At 42.2% G+C, this 23038-nt stretch overlaps 1 protein-coding gene across 1 annotated transcript in view; it reads left to right on the forward strand.

The window, feature by feature from the left end:
- Positions 1 to 23038, forward strand: part of LOC137307897 (chloride anion exchanger-like) — a gene marked incomplete at its 5' end in the record, with an annotated part of 78548 nt that overhangs the window by 47088 nt on the left and 8422 nt on the right. Inside the window, one exon of the mRNA XM_067976945.1 lies at positions 9868 to 9963. Coding sequence (XP_067833046.1) covers positions 9868 to 9963 — 96 coding nt within the window. The remainder of the gene's footprint in view (positions 1 to 9867; positions 9964 to 23038) is intronic.

Genomic DNA, 23038 nt, shown 5'->3' on the forward strand with positions numbered 1-23038 from the left:
CATTCCCCGGTTTATTTATCCTATAGTTCCTCACATTCCCCGGTTTATTTATCCTATAGTTCCTCACATTCCCCGGTTTATTTATCCTATAGTTCCTAACATTACCCGGTTTATTTATCCCATAGTTCCTAACATTCCCCGGTTTATTTATCCTATAGTTCCTCACATTCCCCGGTTTATTTATCCTATAGTTCCTCACATTACCCCGTTTATTTATCCTATAGTTCCTAACATTACCCAGTTTATTTATCCTATAGTTCCTCACATTCCCCGGTTTATTTATCCTATAGTTCCTCACATTCCCCGGTTTATTTATCCTATAGTTCCTCACATTACCCGGTTTATTTATCCCATAGTTCCTCACATTCCCCGGTTTATTTATCCCATAGTTCCTCACATTACCCCGTTTATTTATCCTATAGTTCCTCACATTCCCCGGTTTATTTATCCCATAGTTCCTAACATTCCCCGGTTTATTTATCCTATAGTTCCTCACATTCCCCCGTTTATTTATCCTATAGTTCCTCACATTCCCCGGTTTATTTATCCCATAGTTCCTAACATTACCCGGTTTATTTATCCTATAGTTCCTCACATTCCCCCGTTTATTTATCCTATAGTTCCTCACATTCCCCGGTTTATTTATCCCATAGTTCCTAACATTCCCCGGTTTATTTATCCTATAGTTCCTCACATTCCCCGGTTTATTTATCCTATAGTTCCTCACATTCCCCGGTTTATTTATCCTATAGTTCCTCACATTACCCCGTTTATTTATCCTATAGTTCCTAACATTACCCAGTTTATTTATCCTATAGTTCCTCACATTCCCCGGTTTATTTATCCCATAGTTCCTCACATTACCCGGTTTATTTATCCTATATTTCCTAACATTACCCGGTTTATTTATCCTATAGTTCCTCACATTCCCCGGTTTATTTATCCTATAGTTCCAAACATTACCCCGTTTATTTATCCTATAGTTCCTCACATTCCCCGGTTTATTTATCCCATAGTTCCTCACATTACCCCGTTTATTTATCCTATAGTTCCTCACATTCCCCGGTTTATTTATCCCATAGTTCCTAACATTACCCAGTTTATTTATCCTATAGTTCCTCACATTCCCCGGTTTATTTATCCTATAGTTCCTCACATTCCCCAGTTTATTTATCCTATAGTTCCTCACATTACCCCGTTTATTTATCCTATAGTTCCTAACATTACCCAGTTTATTTATCCTATAGTTCCTCACATTCCCCGGTTTATTTATCCTATAGTTCCTCACATTCCCCGGTTTATTTATCCTATAGTTCCTAACATTCCCTGGTTTATTTATCCTATAGTTCCTCACATTACCCCGTTTATTTATCCTATAGTTCCTCACATTCCCCGGTTTATTTATCCCATAGTTCCTAACATTACCCGGTTTATTTATCCTATAGTTCCTAACATTCCCCGGTTTATTTATCCTATAGTTCCTCACATTCCCCGGTTTATTTATCCTATAGTTCCAAACATTACCCCGTTTATTTATCCTATAGTTCCTAACATTACCCAGTTTATTTATCCTATAGTTCCTAACATTCCCCGGTTTATTTATCCTATAGTTCCTAACATTACCCCGTTTATTTATCCTATAGTTCCTACATTACCCCGTTTATTTATCCTATGGTTCCTCACATTCCCCGGTTTATTTATCCCATAGTTCCTAACATTACCCGGTTTATTTATCCTATAGTTCCTCACATTCCCCGGTTTATTTATCCTATAGTTCCAAACATTACCCCGTTTATTTATCCTATAGTTCCTAACATTACCCAGTTTATTTATCCTATAGTTCCTCACATTCCCCGGTTTATTTATCCCATAGTTCCTCACATTACCCGGTTTATTTATCCTATAGTTCCTCACATTCCCCGGTTTATTTATCCTATAGTTCCAAACATTACCCCGTTTATTTATCCTATAGTTCCTCACATTCCCCGGTTTATTTATCCTATAGTTCCTCACATTACCCCGTTTATTTATCCTATAGTTCCTCACATTCCCCGGTTTATTTATCCTATAGTTCCTCACATTACCCCGTTTATTTATCCTATAGTTCCTCACATTCCCCGGTTTATTTATCCCATAGTTCCTAACATTACCCAGTTTATTTATCCTATGGTTCCTCACATTCCCCGGTTTATTTATCCTATAGTTCCTCACATTCCCCGGTTTATTTATGCTATAGTTCCTAACATTACCCCGTTTATTTATCCTATAGTTCCTAACATTCCCCGGTTTATTTATCCTATAGTTCCTAACATTCCCCGGTTTATTTATCCTATAGTTCCTCACATTCCCCGGTTTATTTATCCTATAGTTCCTCACATTCCCCGGTTTATTTATCCTATAGTTCCTCACATTCCCCGGTTTATTTATCCTATAGTTCCTCACATTCCCCGGTTTATTTATCCTATAGTTCCTAACATTCCCCGGTTTATTTATCCTATAGTTCCTCACATTCCCCGGTTTATTTATCCTATAGTTCCTCACATTACCCCGTTTATTTATCCTATAGTTCCTCACATTCCCCGGTTTATTTATCCTATAGTTCCTCACATTACCCCGTTTATTTATCCTATAGTTCCTCACATTCCCCGGTTTATTTATCCCATAGTTCCTAACATTACCCAGTTTATTTATCCTATGGTTCCTCACATTCCCCGGTTTATTTATCCTATAGTTCCTCACATTCCCCGGTTTATTTATGCTATAGTTCCTAACATTACCCCGTTTATTTATCCTATAGTTCCTAACATTCCCCGGTTTATTTATCCTATAGTTCCTAACATTCCCCGGTTTATTTATCCTATAGTTCCTCACATTCCCCGGTTTATTTATCCTATAGTTCCTCACATTCCCCGGTTTATTTATCCTATAGTTCCTCACATTCCCCGGTTTATTTATCCTATAGTTCCTCACATTCCCCGGTTTATTTATCCTATAGTTCCTAACATTCCCCGGTTTATTTATCCTATAGTTCCTCACATTACCCCGTTTATTTATCCTATAGTTCCTAACATTCCCCGGTTTATTTATCCCATAGTTCCTCACATTCCCCGGTTTATTTATCCTATAGTTCCTCACATTCCCCGGTTTATTTATCCTATAGTTCCTCACATTACCCGGTTTATTTATCCCATAGTTCCTCACATTACCCGGTTTATTTATCCCATAGTTCCTCACATTACCCGGTTTATTTATCCTATAGTTCCTCACATTCCCCGGTTTATTTATCCCATAGTTCCTAACATTCCCCGGTTTATTTATCCTATAGTTCCTCACATTCCCCCGTTTATTTATCCTATAGTTCCTCACATTCCCCGGTTTATTTATCCCATAGTTCCTAACATTACCCGGTTTATTTATCCTATAGTTCCTCACATTCCCCCGTTTATTTATCCTATAGTTCCTCACATTCCCCGGTTTATTTATCCCATAGTTCCTAACATTCCCCGGTTTATTTATCCTATAGTTCCTCACATTCCCCGGTTTATTTATCCTATAGTTCCTCACATTCCCCGGTTTATTTATCCTATAGTTCCTCACATTACCCCGTTTATTTATCCTATAGTTCCTAACATTACCCAGTTTATTTATCCTATAGTTCCTCACATTCCCCGGTTTATTTATCCTATAGTTCCTCACATTCCCCGGTTTATTTATCCTATAGTTCCTAACATTACCCAGTTTATTTATCCTATAGTTCCTCACATTCCCCGGTTTATTTATCCTATAGTTCCTAACATTCCCTGGTTTATTTATCCTATAGTTCCTCACATTATCCCGTTTATTTATCCTATAGTTCCTAACATTCCCTGGTTTATTTATCCTATAGTTCCTCACATTACCCCGTTTATTTATCCTATAGTTCCTCACATTCCCCGGTTTATTTATCCCATAGTTCCTAACATTACCCGGTTTATTTATCCTATAGTTCCTAACATTCCCCGGTTTATTTATCCTATAGTTCCTCACATTCCCCGGTTTATTTATCCTATAGTTCCAAACATTACCCCGTTTATTTATCCTATAGTTCCTAACATTACCCAGTTTATTTATCCTATAGTTCCAAACATTACCCCGTTTATTTATCCTATAGTTCCTAACATTCCCCGGTTTATTTATCCTATAGTTCCTAACATTACCCCGTTTATTTATCCTATAGTTCCTACATTACCCCGTTTATTTATCCTATGGTTCCTCACATTCCCCGGTTTATTTATCCCATAGTTCCTAACATTACCCGGTTTATTTATCCAATAGTTCCTCACATTCCCCGGTTTATTTATCCTATAGTTCCAAACATTACCCCGTTTATTTATCCTATAGTTCCTAACATTACCCAGTTTATTTATCCTATAGTTCCTCACATTCCCCGGTTTATTTATCCCATAGTTCCTCACATTACCCGGTTTATTTATCCTATATTTCCTAACATTACCCGGTTTATTTATCCTATAGTTCCTCACATTCCCCGGTTTATTTATCCGAGAGTTCCAAACATTACCCCGTTTATTTATCCTATAGTTCCTCACATTCCCCGGTTTATTTATCCTATAGTTCCTCACATTACCCCGTTTATTTATCCTATAGTTCCTCACATTCCCCGGTTTATTTATCCCATAGTTCCTAACATTACCCAGTTTATTTATCCTATAGTTCCTCACATTCCCCGGTTTATTTATCCTATAGTTCCTCACATTCCCCGGTTTATTTATCCTATAGTTCCTAACATTACCCCGTTTATTTATCCTATAGTTCCTAACATTCCCCGGTTTATTTATCCTATAGTTCCTAACATTCCCCGGTTTATTTATCCTATAGTTCCTAACATTACCCAGTTTATTTATCCTATAGTTCCTCACATTCCCCGGTTTATTTATCCTATAGTTCCTAACATTACCCGGTTTATTTATCCTATAGTTCCTCACATTCCCCGGTTTATTTATCCTATAGTTCCTCACATTCCCCGGTTTATTTATCCTATAGTTCCTAACATTCCCCGGTTTATTTATCCCATAGTTCCTCACATTCCCCGGTTTATTTATCCTATAGTTCCTAACATTCCCCGGTTTATTTATCCTATAGTTCCTCACATTCCCCGGTTTAATTATCCTATAGTTCCTAACATTACCCAGTTTATTTATCCCATAGTTCCTCACATTCCCCGGTTTATTTATCCTATAGTTCCTAACATTCCCCGGTTTATTTATCCTATAGTTCCTAACATTCCCCGGTTTATTTATCCTATAGTTCCTCACATTCCCCGGTTTATTTATCCCATAGTTCCTCACATTCCCCGGTTTATTTATCCCATAGTTCCAAACATTACCCAGTTTATTTATCCCATAGTTCCTCACATTCCCCGGTTTATTTATCCTATAGTTCCTAACATTCCCCGGTTTAATTATCCTATAGTTCCTAACATTACCCAGTTTATTTATCCCATAGTTCCTCACATTCCCCGGTTTATTTATCCTATAGTTCCTCACATTCCCCGGTTTATTTATCCCATAGTTCCTCACATTCCCCGGTTTATTTATCCTATAGTTCCTAACATTACCCAGTTTATTTATCCCATAGTTCCTCACATTCCCCGGTTTATTTATCCTATAGTTCCTCACATTCCCCGGTTTAATTATCCTATAGTTCCTAACATTACCCAGTTTATTTATCCCATAGTTCCTCACATTCCCCGGTTTATTTATCCTATAGTTCCTAACATTCCCCGGTTTATTTATCCTATAGTTCCTAACATTCCCCGGTTTATTTATCCTATAGTTCCTCACATTCCCCGGTTTAATTATCCTATAGTTCCTCACATTCCCCGGTTTATTTATCCTATAGTTCCTAACATTCCCCGGTTTATTTATCCTATAGTTCCTCACATTCCCCGGTTTAATTATCCTATAGTTCCTCACATTCCCCGGTTTATTTATCCTATAGTTCCTCACATTCCCCGGTTTAATTATCCTATAGTTCCTCACATTACCCGGTTTATTTATCCTATAGTTCCTCACATTCCCCAGTTTATTTATCCTATAGTTCCTCACATTCCCCGGTTTATTTATCCTATAGTTCCTAACATTCCCCGGTTTATTTATCCTATAGTTCCTCACATTCCCCGGTTTAATTATCCTATAGTTCCTCACATTCCCCGGTTTATTTATCCTATAGTTCCTCACATTCCCCGGTTTAATTATCCTATAGTTCCTCACATTACCCGGTTTATTTATCCTATAGTTCCTCACATTCCCCAGTTTATTTATCCTATAGTTCCTAACATTCCCCGGTTTATTTATCCTATAGTTCCTAACATTCCCCGGTTTATTTATCCTATAGTTCCTCACATTACCCAGTTTATTTATCCCATAGTTCCTCACATTCCCCGGTTTATTTATCCTATAGTTCCTAACATTCCCCGGTTTATTTATCCTATAGTTCCTAACATTCCCCGGTTTATTTATCCTATAGTTCCTAACATTCCCCGGTTTAATTATCCTATAGTTCCTCACATTACCCCGTTTATTTATCCTATAGTTCCTAACATTACCCAGTTTATTTATCCCATAGTTCCTCACACTCCCCGGTTTATTTATCCTATAGTTCCTAACATTCCCCGGTTTATTTATCCTATAGTTCCTCACATTACCCAGTTTATTTATCCCATAGTTCCTCACATTCCCCGGTTTATTTATCCTATAGTTCCTAACATTCCCCGGTTTATTTATCCTATAGTTCCTAACATTCCCCGGTTTATTTATCCTATAGTTCCTAACATTCCCCGGTTTATTTATCCTATAGTTCCTCACATTCCCCGGTTTATTTATCCTATAGTTCCTCACATTCCCCGGTTTATTTATCCTATAGTTCCTCACATTCCCCGGTTTATTTATCCTATAGTTCCTCACATTCCCCGGTTTATTTATCCTATAGTTCCTCACATTCCCCGGTTTATTTATCCTATAGTTCCTCACATTACCCCGTTTATTTATCCTATAGTTCCTCACATTCCCCGGTTTATTTATCCTATAGTTCCTCACATTCCCCGGTTTATTTATCCCATAGTTCCTCACATTACCCCGTTTATTTATCCTATAGTTCCTCACATTCCCCGGTTTATTTATCCTATAGTTCCTCACATTCCCCGGTTTATTTATCCTATAGTTCCTAACATTCCCCGGTTTATTTATCCTACAGTTCCTCACATTCCCCGGTTTATTTATCCCATAGTTCCTCACATTCCCCGGTTTATTTATTCTATATTTCCTCACATTCCCCGGTTTATTTATCCTCTCGTTCCTCACATTACCCCGTTTATTTATCCTATAGTTCCTCACATTCCCCGGTTTATTTATCCTATAGTTCCTCACATTCCCCGGTTTATTTATCCTATAGTTCCTCACATTCCCCGGTTTATTTATCCTATAGTTCCTCACATTCCCCGGTTTATTTATCCCATAGTTCCTCACATTCCCCGGTTTATTTATCCTATAGTTCCTCACATTCCCCGGTTGAGTTATCCTGTAGTTCCTCACATTCCCCGGTTTATTTATCCTATAGTTCCTCACATTCCCCAGTTTATTTATCCTATAATTCCTCACATTCCCCAGTTTATTTATCCTATAGTTCCTCACATTCCCCGGTTTATTTATCCTGTAGTTCCTCACATTCCCCGGTTTATTTATCCCATAGTTCCTCACATTCCCCGGTTTATTTATCCTATAGTTCCTCACATTCCCCGGTTGATTTATCCCATAGTTCCTCACATTCCCCGGTTTATTTATCCTATAGTTCCTCACATTCCCCGGTTTATTTATCCTATAGTTCCTCACATTCCCCAGTTTATTTATCCTATAATTCCTCACATTCCCCGGTTTATTTATCCCATAGTTCCTCACATTCCCCAGTTTATTTATCCTATAGTTCCTCACATTCCCCAGTTTATTTATCCTATAGTTCCTCACATTCCCCGGTTTATTTATCCTATAATTCCTCACATTCCCCAGTTTATTTATCCTATAATTCCTCACATTCCCCAGTTTATTTATCCTATAGTTCCACACATTCCCCAGTTTATTTATCCTATAGTTCCTCACATTCCCCAGTTTATTTATCCTATAGTTCCTCACATTCCCCGGTTTATTTATCCTATAATTCCTCACATTCCCCAGTTTATTTATCCTATAATTCCTCACATTCCCCAGTTTATTTATCCTATAGTTCCACACATTCCCCGGTTTATTTATCCTATAGTTCCTCACATTCCCCGGTTTATTTATCCTGTAGTTCCTCACATTCCCCAGTTTATTTATCCTATAGTTCCTCACATTCCCCGGTTTATTTATCCTATAGTTCCTCACATTCCCCGGTTTATTTATCCTATAGTTCCTCACATTCCCCGGTTTATTTATCCTATAGTTCCTCACATTCCCCGGTTTATTTATCCTATAGTTCCTCACATTACCCAGTTTATTTATCCTATAGTTCCTCACATTCCCCAGTTTATTTATCCTATAGTTCCTAACATTCCCCGGTTTATTTATCCTATAGTTCCTCACATTCCCCGGTTTATTTTTCCTATAGTTCCTCACATTCCCCAGTTTATTTATCGTATAGTTCCTCACATTCCCCAGTTTATTTATCCGACAGTTCCTCACATTACCCGGTTTATTTATCCTATAGTTCCTCACATTCCCCAGTTTATTTATCCTATAGTTCCTCACATTCCCCAGTTTATTTATCCTATAGTTCCTAACATTCCCCGGTTTATTTATCCTATAGTTCCTCACATTCCCCGGTTTATTTATCCTATAGTTCCTAACATTCCCCGGTTTATTTATCCTATAGTTCCTAACATTCCCCGGTTTATTTATCTTATAGTTCCTAACATTCCCCGGTTTATTTATCTTATAGTTCCTAACATTCCCCGGTTTATTTATCCTATAGTTCCTAACATTCCCCGGTTTATTTATCTTATAGTTCCTCACATTCCCTGGTTTATTTATCCTATAGTTCCTAGCATTCCCCGGTTTATTTATCCTATAGTTCCTCACATTCCCCGGTTTATTTATCCTATAGTTCCTAACATTACCCGGTTTATTTATCCTATCGTTCCTCACATTCCCCGGTTTATTTATCCTATAGTTCCTCACATTACCCGGTTTATTTATCCTATAGTTCCTCACATTCCCCGGTTTATTTATCCTATAGTTCCTCACATTCCCCGGTTTATTTATCCTATAGTTCCTAACATTACCCGGTTTATATATCCTATAGTTCCTCACATTCCCCGGTTTATTTATCCCATAGTTCCTCACATTCCCCGGTTTATTTATCCTATAGTTCCTCACATTCCCCGGTTTATTTATCCTATAGTTCCTAACATTACCCGGTTTATTTATCCTATAGTTCCTCACATTCCCCGGTTTATTTATCCTATAGTTCCTCACATTCCCCGGTTTATTTATCCTATAGTTCCTCACATTCCCCGGTTTATTTATCCTCTCGTTCCTCACATTCCCCGGTTTATTTATCCTATAGTTCCTAACATTACCCGGTTTATTTATCATAAATTTCCTAATATTACCTGGTTTATTTTTCCAGTTTTTAATTTTCTTTATTCTGCATGATAATATTTTTATATTTCAGTGAAATAAAAAATTCCTGGAAGGCCATTTAAATTGTTGTAATGTTCGGAATTGATCCCCAACGCAATGTGTTGTGAAAAGATTCAAATGATGCTCTTTGACTGACCGTGAGATGCCATCGTAAATCTGGACGTTCGGTGAACTTCTTACAATCTTATTTTTCTAGATTGGATTTAATCCACTCCGAATCCTCCGTAAGCGGAATAAAGCCCTGCTGAAGATCAAGAAAATGCTGCAAAATGGAGAGTTAATGATCACATCAGTAAGTTCTTTGAGCTGAAAAACAACCAAGTCTTGGGATGTCACAAAGTAGCATTAGGCTACTATCAAAATTAATTCAGCAGAAGGGGTTCAATCTTCCAGAACATCAGTTTACTGTTAACTTGGACTTTTGTAGTCAATAGTAAGTTATATAATAATCGCACTTAACTTCAAGTAAATTCAGTGCTTTTCAGTAAATCGAATGGATAAGAAGTGCTTGACTAGAAGGCCATTAATGAACTAATTGGGTTTTACCGACAATCCAACAGCTTCATGGCCACTTTTCCTGATATTTTTTTAATTCCAGATTTTTGAGAACTGCACTCAAATTCTCAAACTGTCCTGGTGGGATTTGAACTCACAATTTCTAAATTATTGGCCCAGTAACATAACCCGTACCCCGCCGTACCCCGAAACCCGTACCCCGCCGTACCCCGAAACCCGTACCCCGCCGTACCCCGAAACCCGTATCCCGCCGTACCCCGAAACCCGTACACTGCCGCACCCCGAAACCCGTACCCCGTCGTACCCCGAAACCCGTACCCCGCCGTACCCCGAAACCCGTACCCCGCCGCACCCCGAAACCCGTACCCCGCCGCACCCCGAAACCCGTGCACCGCCGCACCCCGAAACCCGTGCACCGCCGCACCCCGAAACCCGTGCACCGCCGCACCCCGAAACCCGTGCACCGCCGCACCCCGAAACCCGTGCACCGCCGCACCCCGAAACCCGTGCACCGCCGCACCCCGAAACCCGTATCCCGCCGCACCCCGAAACCCGTACCCCGCCACACCCCGAAACCCGTACCCCGCCACACCCCGAAACCCGTTCAGGCGTCCAAATTATAAAAAGGATATCGAGTCACTGGAGAAAGTACAAAAAAGATTTCCTGGGACGATACCAAGACTGAGAGGTTATACCTATCAGGAAAGATTGAACAGGCTGGGGCTCTTTTCTCGAGAAAAGAGAAGACTGAGGGGTGACCTGATAGAGGTCTTTAAGATTATGAAAGGGTTTGATAGGGTGGACATAAAGAAGATGTTTCCACTTGTGGGGGAGACCAGAACTACAGGCCATAAATAAGATAAGTCACCAATAAATCCAAAAGGGAATTCAGGAGAAACTTCTTTACCCAGAGAGTGGTGAGAATGTGGAACTCGCTCCCACAAGGAGTAGTTGAGGCGAATAACATAGATACATTTAAGAGGAAGCTAAATAAACACATGAGGGAGAAAGGAATGGAAGGATATGGTGATAGGGTGAGATGAAGTCGGGAGAGAAGAGGCTCATGTGGAGCATAAACAATGACATGGACTTGTTGGGCTGAATGGCCTGTTTCTGTGCTGTACATTCTATGTAATCTATCCCAAAACCATTACACTACTGCACTCCAAAACTCTTACACTACCGTACCTCAAACTCACTACACTACTGTACCCCAAAACTGTTACACCACCGTATCCCCAAAGCCTTGCGCTGTCTTAACCCAAAACCCTTGCGTTACCATACACCAAACCTTTACACTACTGTACCCCAAAACTATTACACCAGCATACCTCAAACCCTTACCGTACTCCCAAACACTTACACTACCGTACTCCCAAACACTTACACTACCGTACTCCCAAACACTTACACTACCGTACCTCAAAACCCTTACACTACCGTACTCCCAAACCCTTACACTACCATATCCCAAAACCCTTTACACTACCGTACCTCAAAACCCTTACACTACCGTACTCCCAAACCCTTACACTACCATATCCCAAAACCAGTACATGAATATACCCTAAACACTGCGTACTCTCAAAGCACTACTGTACCCCATTACTATACCTCAAAACTACTATAGTACTGTACTGCAAAACCTTACACTACTGTACCCAAAACCCACTGCACCTAAACCATTACATTGCTGTACACTAAAACCACTGGAATACTGAACCCTAAAACCACTAACGTATCCCAAACCACAACACTACCATACCCCAAAACTACAACACCACTGTAGTCCAAAACCACCATACCCTAAAACACTTATATCCCAAAACCAATACGCTTGTGCATCCCAAAACCACTACTCGACTGAACCCCCAAACCACTACACAACTGAACCCCAAAACCATTCCATTACCATACCACAAAACCCTTACACTGCCGTACTCCAATACACTACTCATAGTGTCATCATAGTGGGTACAGCACAGGAATCAATCTAGTGAACCTTCGTTGCACCCCCTCTAAAGGCAATTATATCCTTCCTTAGGTAAGGAGACCAAAACTCTACACGCTAATCCAGATGTGGTCTTACCAGAGCCCTATATAATTGCAGCAAGACCTCCTTACTCTTGTACTCCAACCTCCGTGCATTAAAGGCTAACATACCATTTGCCTTCCTAATTGCTTGCTGTACCTGCATGTTAACTTGTGATTTGTGTACAAGGACACCCAAACCCCTCTGAACACCAACATTTCTTAATCTCTCACCTTTTAAAAAATATTCTGTTTTTCTATTCTTCCTACCAAAGTGAATAACCTCACATTTCCCCACATTATACTCCATCTGCCACCTTCTCACCCACTCACCTAACCTGTCTATATTCGTTGCAGACTCTTTGGGCCCGATTTTACCAGGGGTGCGGGTTCTCGGCGGGTAGGCCAGCGCGCCTGGTGAAATTAGTGGGTTTCCCGCGCGATCGCAGCAGGCAACACACTAATTGGATGCACTTACCTGCTCCTCCGGGTTCCCCGCTGCTGATCTGCGCGTCGGGCGGGCTGCACATGCGCAGTAAGATCTGTCAGCTAGAGGCGCTCTATTTAAAGGGGCAGTCCTCCACTGACAGATGCTGCCACAAACAGCAAAAATTACAGCATGGAGCAGCCCAGGGGGAAGGCTGCTCCCAGTTTAATGATGCCTCACCCCAGGTATCATCAGATGGGGTGAGGAGGAGGGGGAGGACAGAGATCTTCCACCCGGCGGGCGGGAGGAAGCGGCCGACCTCTGCCACCAAGAAGGCCTGGCTCGAGGTGGCAGAGGGGGTCACCTGCGCCACCAACATATCGCCCACCTGCATACAGTGCAGGAGGCGCTCCAATGACCTCAGTAGGTCAGCCAAAGTGAGTACACTTACTCATTCCCCTACACTCCGTCTGCCACATCACCGCCCCCACCCCACATCTCCTTCAGCACTGCCAACACTACTCTGTCACATCACCCCTCACACCCACTCAAACCTCATCCTCATCTTACCTGCACTTACTCACCTCGCCAGTACTCATCCCACCACTACCACTCAACCCAATCCTCATACAATCTCATGGCTCCGTCTCATACTCACCCTCTCGTGCATCTCTTTCACAGTCAGCCTCACTCAACCTGCCACTACCTGTGCTGCAGCCACAGGGCATGCATCACATATGTGCAGTAGGCAGCGTAAGGCAAACGTGTTGTGAGCATGAAGGGGATGCACAAGGGTGTTTGAGGGATTGTCATGGTTCTTACTTCTATTGAATTAAAGAACAACTCACATCACACATTATATTGGCACCACTACTGCCATGTCTTCGCGAATCCTGTCCAGTTTGTGCAATAATGCCCACTCCTGGGTATCCCTATGAGGACCCACCACTGATGCCACCCAGTGTGTCACTGCAGAGTGGGTGTAGGTGTATTTGCAGGGCTCTTCTGCGCAGACGATTGAGAGACATCGGCGATGTCCCCGGTTGCAGCCTGGAAGGATGCGGAGGAGAAGTTGTTGAGGGCAGTGGTGACTTTGACAGCAACAGGTAGGAAGATGGTGCTCGGGCCAGCCAGGAGCAGCTCGGCATGAGAGAGGCTGCAGATGTCCACGGCTACATGTCGAGTGACTCTGAGCCTCCGTGTGCACTGCTGCTCAGAGAGGTCCAGGAAGCTGAGCCTCGGTCTGTGGACCCTGTGGCGAGGGTAGTGCCCTCTGCGACGCATCTCTCTCTGCGGTTGCCCTCCCTCCTGCTGTACAGGTGGATGTGTCACAGCACTGTGTTGTGGAGCTCCACGTGTCAGAGGTGGACAGCGTGGATGGCGAGGCTGGTGAGGCTGGTGAGGCCGTTCGCCCTCCGAGGAGGTCATGACTGCAGCTACAGCAGCCCCCATCCGCAAGATGTACATCTGAGGGGGTCCGCAAGGTAGGTACATGTCTCCGGACCCCGGGGTAAGTGTGCAGGTTGGTGACTTTGACTGTCAGGAGGAGGGTGGTGGAGGCCAAACTTTGTCCCAAGTGACAGAGCGGCCTCCTGCAATGAGTGAGGGTCTCTCCCCCACCCCCCCAGCTGCCACAGGCTGACAGCTGCAACACGTCCATTTCAACTGGGAGTGTTTCCCCCAGTGTGGGAAACAGTCCCATGTTTATCCAAAATTGCACACAGTCCCTTAATCAGGTCAGTCAATGACCTGAACAAGCAAAGTAAATACACTCAAGTGGCATCCTGCTGGCTTTAATTGCCTGCGGGATTCCCACCAGCGGGGGCTGCGCACGCACCCCCGCACGTCAGCGCGGAACCCGGACGTGGGCGGGATCGAGGCGCGATCCGGTCCTGCTCCGGGATTTCGGGATTTTCGGGGCCCCCCCACCGAGAACGCACCCGGTAGCGGGTGCTAAAATCGGGCCCTTTGTGTCCTCCTCACAGCTTACTTTCCCACCTAGCTTTGTATTATCTGAAAACTTGGATACATTACACTCGGTCCCTTCATCTAAGTCATTAATATAGATTGTAAATAGCTGATCCTTGCGGCACCCCACTAGTTACAAACTGCCAACCCAAAAATGACCCATTTATCCCTACTCTCTGATTTCTAATAACCAATCCTCTATCCGTGCTAATATATTACCCCCAAAACCATGAGCCCTAATCTTGTGCAACAATCTCTTGTGTGACAGCTTATCGAATGCCTTTTGAAAATCCAAATATACAACATCCATTGGTTCCCCTTTATCTACCCTGCTAGTTACACCCTCAAAAAACCCTAATAAATTTGTCAAACACGATTTCCCTTTCATAAAACCATGTTGACTCTGCCTCATCATATTATGATTTTCTAAGTGCCCTGTTACCACTTCCTTAATAATGGATTCTAGCATTTTCCCAACGACTGATGTCAGGCTAACTGGTCTGTAGTTCCCTGTTTTCTCTCCCTCCTTTCTTGAATAGTGGGGTGACATTTGCTACCTTCCAATCCACTGGGACCGTTCCAGAATCTAGGGAATTCTGGAAGATCATAACCAATGCATCCACTATCTCTGCAGCCACCTCTTTTAGAACCCTCGGATGTAGGCCATCAGGTCCAGGGGATTTGTTAGCTTTTAGTCCCATTCATTTCTCCAGGACTTTTTCTTTACTGATATTAATTACTTTAACTTTTCACTCTCATTAGCCCCTTAGTTCCCCGCTATTTCCAGTATTTGTTTAATGTCTCTGCCATTTCCTTATTCTCCATTACAATTTTTCCTGTCTCAGCCTCTAAGGGACCCATGTTTACTTGCGTTAATCTCTTCCTTTTTTACATACTTGTAGAAGCTCTTACAATCTGTTTTTATATTTCTTGCCAGCTTTTTCTCCTATTCAATTTTCTCTATCAATTTTTTGGTCATCCTTTGCTGGTTTCTAAAACTCTCCCAATCCTCAGGCTTACTACTCTTTTTGGCAACACTATAAGCCTCTTCTTTTAATCTAATACTATCCTTAACTTCTCTAGTTAGCCACAGTTGGATCACTTTTCCCGTGGAGTTTGAATTCCTCAAGAGAACGCATATTTGTTGAGAATTATGAATTATTTCTTTCAATGTTTGCCATTGCTTATCTACCATCATATCTTTTAATCCAATTTCCCAATGTACCTTAACCAACTCGCCCCTCATACCTACGTAATTGGCTTTATTTAAATTTAAAACTTTAGTTTCGGACTTAACTACATCACTCTCAAACTCAATATGAATTTCTATCATATTATGATCACTCTGCCCCAGAGGATCCTTAACTATTTGATTACTAATTAACCCTGTCTCATTACACAACACTAGATCTAAAATAACCTGTTCCCTACTTGGTTCCTTTACATATTGTTCTAGAAAACTGTCTTGATTACATTCCATGAACTCGTCCTCCAAACTACTTTTGCCAATTTGGTTTGCTCAGTCTATATGAAGATTAAAGTCCCCCACGATTATTGTATTACCCTTGAAACATGCTCCTCTAATTTCCTGATTTATACTCTGCCCAACGCTATAACTACTGTTAGGGAGCCTGTAAACTACTCCCACCAGTGTTTTCTGCCCCTTGTTATTTCTTAGCTCCACCCACACTGATTCTGCATCCTGATTTTCTGAGCTAAGATCCTTTCTCACAACTGCCTATCTCATCCTTTATTATCGGGGCTCCCCCCCCCCATCCTTTTCCATTTTGTGTCTTTTCTAAAAGTCCAGTAGCCTGGAATATTTAGTTCCCAACCTTGGTCACCCTGCAACCACGTTTCAGTAATGGCGACTAGATCAAACCCATTTATCTCTATTTGTGCCATTAATTTATCTATCTTGTTCAAATGCTTTGTGCATTCAGATATAGCGTCTTTAATTTTAACTTTTTAATTTTTTTCACTAATGCCCTATTACCTTTGTTAAACTCTCTGTCCCTTCCTGACACACTCTGCTTGTTTTTACCCAAATCGCTACTCTGCCTTGACTTTTCTCTTTAGACTGATAAATTTACCCTTACCTAAACCCCCCTCCCCTCCTATTAGTTTAAAGCTCTATCTATGGCCCTAGTTACTCGATTGGCCAGGACACTGGTCCCAGCCCAGTTTAAGTGGAGGCCGTCCCAACAGAACAGCTCCCTTTTCCCCAGAACATCACTGCATACTTCCCTTCAGTCAGAAAAACAACCGTTCACCACTATTCTCTGCTTTATGCTCGTAGCTAATTTTGTATCCACGCTGTCACTGTCCATGGGCTGTAATTTTGCTAACAAGTCTATTATATGGTACTTTATCAAATGCCTTTTGAAAGTCCATATACACATCTACCGCACTACCCTCATCAACACTCTCCATTACTTTATCAAAGAACGCAATCAAGTTAGCTGAACACTATTTTCCTTTAACAAATCCATTTTGACTTTCATTTATTCGCCCAGATTTTTCCAAGAGCCAATTAATTTTGTCCCAGATTATTGTCTCTAAAAGTTTCCCCACCACTGACATTAGACTGACTGGCCTGTAATTGCCGGGTTTATCCCTCTCCCCTTTTTTGAACAGGGGTGTAATATTTGCAATCCTCCAGTCCTCCAGCACCGTCCCCATATCTAAGGAGGATTGGAAGATTGTGGCCAGAGCCTCCGCAATTTCCACCTTTACTTCCCTCAGTAACCGAGGATGCATCTCATCCGGACCAGGTGACTTTTCGACTTTGGGTACTGCCAATCTTTTAGGTACCCCCTCTTTATCTATTTTTATCCTCTCCAATATCACTATTACCCCCTCCTTTACTGCTACAGTGGCAGCATCCTCTTCTCTAGTGAAGACCGATGTGAAGTATTCATTTAGTACCTCAGCCATTCCCTCTGCCTCCACAAGATGATCTCCTTTTTGGTCTCTAATCGGTCCCACCCTTCCTTTGACTATCCTTTTACTATTTATATGTTTATAAAAGACTTTCCCTTTTATGTTAACTGCTAATCTATTCTCGTACTCTCTCTTTGCACCTTTTATTCCCTTTTTTAGATCTTCTCTGTACTTTCTATATTCAGCCTGGTTCCCTACTGTATTATGAACTTTACATTTGTCATAAGCCTCCTTTTTCTGTTTGATTTTAATCTCTATACCTTTAGTCATTCAGGGAGCTCTAGCTTTGGATGCCCTTCCTTTCCCCCTCGTGGGAATGTGTCTACTCTGTACCCGAACCATCTCCTTGAACGCCTCCCATTGTTCAACTAATGTTTTGTCTACCAATTTTTGATTCCAATCCATTTAGAATCATAGAATGGTTACAGCACAGAGGGAGGCTACTTGTCCCATCGAGCCTGTGGCCGGCTCTTTGTAAGAACGATCCAGTTAATCCCATTCCCCCCGCTCTTTCCCTGTAGCCTGCAATTTTTTTCCTTTCAAGTATTTATCCAGTTCCATTTTGAAGGCCATGATTGAATCTGCCTCCACCCCCCCCTCGGGCAGTGCATTCCAGATCCTAACCACTGGCTGTGGTTTAAAAAACGTTTTTCCTCATGTCACCTTTGGTTCTTTTGCCAATCACCGTAAATCTATGTCCTTTGGTTCTTGACCCTTCCACCAATGGGAGCAGTTTCTCTCTATCTAATCTGTCGAGACCCTTCATGATTTTGAATACCTCTATCAAATCTCCTCTCAACCTTCTCTGTTCTGAGGAGAACAACCCCAGCTTCTCCAGTCTATCCACGTAACTAAAGTCCCTCATCCCTGGAATCATTCTAGTAAATCTCTTCTGCATCCAATCTAAGGCCTTCACATCCTCCGTAAAGTGCAGTGCCGAGAACTGGACACAACACTCCAGTTGTGGTCGAACCAGTGTTTTGTAAAGGTTCATCATAACCTCCTTGCTTTTGTACTCTATGCCTCTATTTATAAAAAATAGTGCCGGAGAAATTAATGGGACTGAAAGCTGCACCTGATAATCTACATCCCAGAGTACTAAAAGAGGTCGCCATGGAAATAGTGGATGCATTGGTTGTCATCTTCCAAAATTCTATAGATTATGGAACAGTTCCTATAGATTGGAGGGTGGCAAATGTAACCCCACTATTTAAAAAAGGAGGGAGAAATCAGAGAACTACAGACCAGTTAGCCTAACGTCAGTAGTAGGGAAAATGCTAGAGTCTATTATAAAGGATGTGATAACAGGACACTTAGAAAATAGCAACGGGATTAGACAAAGTCAACATGGATTTATGAAAGGGAAATCATGTTTGACAAACCTATTGGAGTTTTTTGAGGATGTAACTGGTAGAATAGATGAGGGAGAACCAGTGGATGTGGTGTATTTGGATTTTCAGAAGGCCCACATAAGCGGTTAGTGTGCAAAATTAAAGCACATGGGATTGGTGATAATATACTGGCATGAATTGAAAATTGATTAACAGACAGGAAACAGAGAGTAGGAATAAATGGATCTTTTTCGGGGTGGCAGGCAATGACTAGTGGGGTACCGCAGGGATCAGTGCTTGGGCCCCAGCTATTCACAATATATATCAATGATTTGGATGAGGGAACCAAATGTAATATTTCCAAGTTTGCTGACGACACAAAACTAGGTGGGATTGTGAGTTGTGAGGAGGATGCAAAGAGGCTTCAAGGCGATTTAGACAAGTTGAGTGAATGGGCAAATACATGGCCGATGCAGTATAATGTGGATAAATGTGAAGTTATCCACTTTGGAAGGAAAAACAGAAAGGCAGAGTATTATTTAAATGGTGATAGATTGGGAAATGTTGATGTACAAAGGGACCTGGGTGTCCTTGTACACCAGTCACTGAATGCAAACATGCAGGTGCAGCAAGCAGTTAGGAAGGCAAATGGTATGATGGCCTTCATTGCAAGAGGATTTGAGTACAGGAACAAGGATGTCTTACTGCAGTTATACAGGGCCTTGGTGAGGCCACATCTGGAGTATTGTGTGCAGTTTTGGTCTCCTTACCTAAGGATATACTTGCCATAGAGGGAGTGCAGCGAAGGTTCACCAGACTGATTCCTGGGATGGCAGGACTGTCATATGAGGAGAGATTGGGTCGACTCGGCCTGTATTCACTAGAGTTTAGAAGAATGAGAGGGGATCTTATTGAAACATATAAAATTCTGACAGGGCTAGACAGGCTGGATGCAGGGAGGATGTTTCCCCTGGCTGGGGGGTCCAGAACGAGGGGTCACAGTCTCAGGATACGGGGTAGGACACTTAGGACTGAGATGAGAAATTTCTTCATTCAGAGAGTGGTGAACCTGTGGAATTCTCTACCACAGAAGGCTGTGGAGGCCAAGTCACTGAATATATTTAAGGAACTGGATAGATTTCTAGACACAAAAGGCATCAATGGGTATGGGGAGAGAGCGGGAATATGGTATTGAGATAGAGGATCAGCCATGATCATATTGAATGGCGGAGCAGGCTCGAAGGGCCGAATGGCCTACTCCTGCTCCTATTTTCTATATTTATAAAGCCCAAGATCCTCTATGCTTTTTCAACCTGCCCTGCCATTTTCAACGATTTGTGTACATATACCCCCAGATCTCTCTGTTCCTGTACCCCTTTTAGAGTTGTGCCCTCCAGTTTATATTGCCTCTCTTCATTCTTCCTACTGAAATGTATCACTTCACACTTTTCTGTGTTAAATTTCATCTGCCATGTGTCCGCCCATGTCACCAGCCTGTCTATATCCTCTTGAAGTCTATCACTATCCTCCTCACTGTTCGCTACCCTTCCAAGTTTTATGTCATCTGCAAATTTTGAAATTGTGCCCTGTACACCCAAGTCCAAGTCATTAATATATATCAAGAAAAGCAGTGGTCCCAGCACTGACCCCTGGGGAACACCACTGTACACCTCCCTCCAGTCTGAAAAAGAACTGTTCACCACTACTCTCTGTTTCCTGTCACTTAGCCAATTCTGTATCCATGCTGCTACTGTCCGTTTTATTCCATGGGCTTCAACTTTGTGATAAGCCTATTATGCGGCACTTCATCAAACGCCTTTTGAAAGTCCATATACACCACATCAACCGCATTGCCCTCATCGACTCTCTCTGTTACCTCATCAAAAAACTCACTTAGTTAAACACGATTTGCCTTTAACAAATCCGTGCTGACTTTCCCTAATCAATCCACACTTGTCCAAGTGACTGTTAATTCTGTCCCGGATTATCGTTTCTAAAAGTTTCTCCACTATCGAGGTTAAACTGATTGGCCTATAGTTTCTGGTTTATCCTTACACCCTTTTTGAACAATGGTGTAACATTTGCAATTCTCCAGTCCTCTGGCACCACACCCGTATCTAAGGAGGATCAGAAGATTATGGCCAGTACCTCCGCAATTTCCCCCCTTACTTCCCTCAGCAATCTAGGATGCATCCCATCCGGACGAGGTGACTTATCTACTTTAAGTACAGCTAGCCTTTCAAGTAGCTCTTCTTTATCAATTTTTAGCCCATCCAGTATCTCAACTACCTCTTCTTTTACTGTGACTTTGGCAGCATCATCTTCCTTGGTAAAGACAGATGCAAAGTACTCATTTAGTACCTCGGCCATGCCCTCAGCCTCCATGAGTAGATCTCCTTTATGGTCCCTAATCGGCCCGACCCCTCCTCTTACTACCTGTTTACTGTTTACATGCCTGTAGAAGACTTTTGGATTCCCTTTTATGTTGGCCGCCAGTCTATTCTCATACTCTCTCTTTGCCCCTCTTATTTCCTTTTTCACTTCTCTGAATTTTCTATATTCAGCCTGGTTCTCACTTGTGTTATCAATTTGACATCTGTCATACACCCCTTTTCCTGCTTCATCTTACTCTCTATCTCTTTTGTCATCCAGGGAGCTCTGGCTTTAGTTGCCCTACCTTTCTCCCTCGTGGGAATGTGTCTAGACTGTACCTGAACCATCTCCTCTTTAAAGGCCGCCCACTGTTCAATTACAGTTTTGCCTGACAATCTTTGATTCCAATTTACCCGGGCCAGATCTGTTCTCATCCCACTGAAATTGGCCCTTCTCCAATTAAAAATTTTCACATTTGATTGTTCCTTGTCCTTTTCCATAACTATTCTAAACCTAATGATATTATGATCACTGTTCCCCAAATACTCCCCCACTGAAACATGCTGCACCTGCCCCACTTCATTCACCAGGACTTGATCTATCATTGTTTCCTTCCTGGTTTGGCTGGAAACACACAGTTCTACAAAACCAATGCACTGCCATATCATCAAACCTTTACATTACCGTGCCCCAAAACCTTACACTGCTGTACCCCAAAACCCTTACACTACCAAACTCCAAAGCCAATACAAGGAAGTCATTTCGGGAACAATGATCATAATATCATTAGGTTGAGAATAGTTATGGAAAAGGACAAGGAAAAATCAAATGTGAAAATTTTTAATTGGAGAAGGGCCAATTTGAGAATTTTATAAAACACTGGTTCGGCCACAACTGGAGTATTGTGTCCAGTTCTGGGCACCGCACTTTAGGAAAGATGTGAAGGCCTTAGAGAGGATGCAGAAAAGATTTACTAGAATGATTCCCGGGATGAGGGACTTCAGTTATGTGGATAGACTGGAGAAGCTGGGGTTGTTCTCCTTGGAACAGAGAAGGTTGAGAGGAGATTTGATCGAGGTGTTCAAAATCATGAAGGGTCTCGACAGAGTAGATAGAGAGAAACTGTTCCCATTGGCGGAAAGGTCAAGAACCAGAGGACATGGATTTAAGGTGATTGGCAAAAGAACCAAAGGTGACATGAGGAAAAACTTTTTTACACAGTGAGTGGTTATGATCTGGAATGCACTGCCCGAGGGGGTGGTGGAGGCAGATTCAATCATGGCCTTCAAAAGGGAACTGGATAAGTACTTGAAAGGAAAAAATGTGCAGGGAAGTGGGGAAAGGGCGGGGGAGTGGGACAAGCTGGATTGCTCTTACATAGAGCCAGCACGGATTCGACAAGCTGAATGGCCTTCCATGCTGTAACCTTTCTATGCTACTTTTCTATACACTACCGTACCCCGAACCCCTCACTCCACCGTACCCAAAACTCCTCACTCTACCGTACCCAAAACCCCTCACTCTCCCGTACCCAAAACCCCTCACTCTACCGTACCCAAAACCCCTCACTCTCCCGTACCCAAAACCCCTCACTCTACCGTACCCAAAACCCCTCACTCTCCCGTACCCAAAACCCCTCACTCTACCGTACCCAAAACCCCTCACTCTCCCGGACCCAAAACCCCTCACTCCACCGTACCCAAAACCCCTCACTCTCCCGTACCCAAAACCCCTCACTCTCCCGTACCCAAAACCCCTCACTCTACCGTACTCAAAAC

The sequence above is a fragment of the Heptranchias perlo genome, unplaced genomic scaffold (genome assembly GCF_035084215.1).
Source record: "Heptranchias perlo isolate sHepPer1 unplaced genomic scaffold, sHepPer1.hap1 HAP1_SCAFFOLD_115, whole genome shotgun sequence".
NCBI lineage: Eukaryota > Metazoa > Chordata > Chondrichthyes > Hexanchiformes > Hexanchidae > Heptranchias > Heptranchias perlo.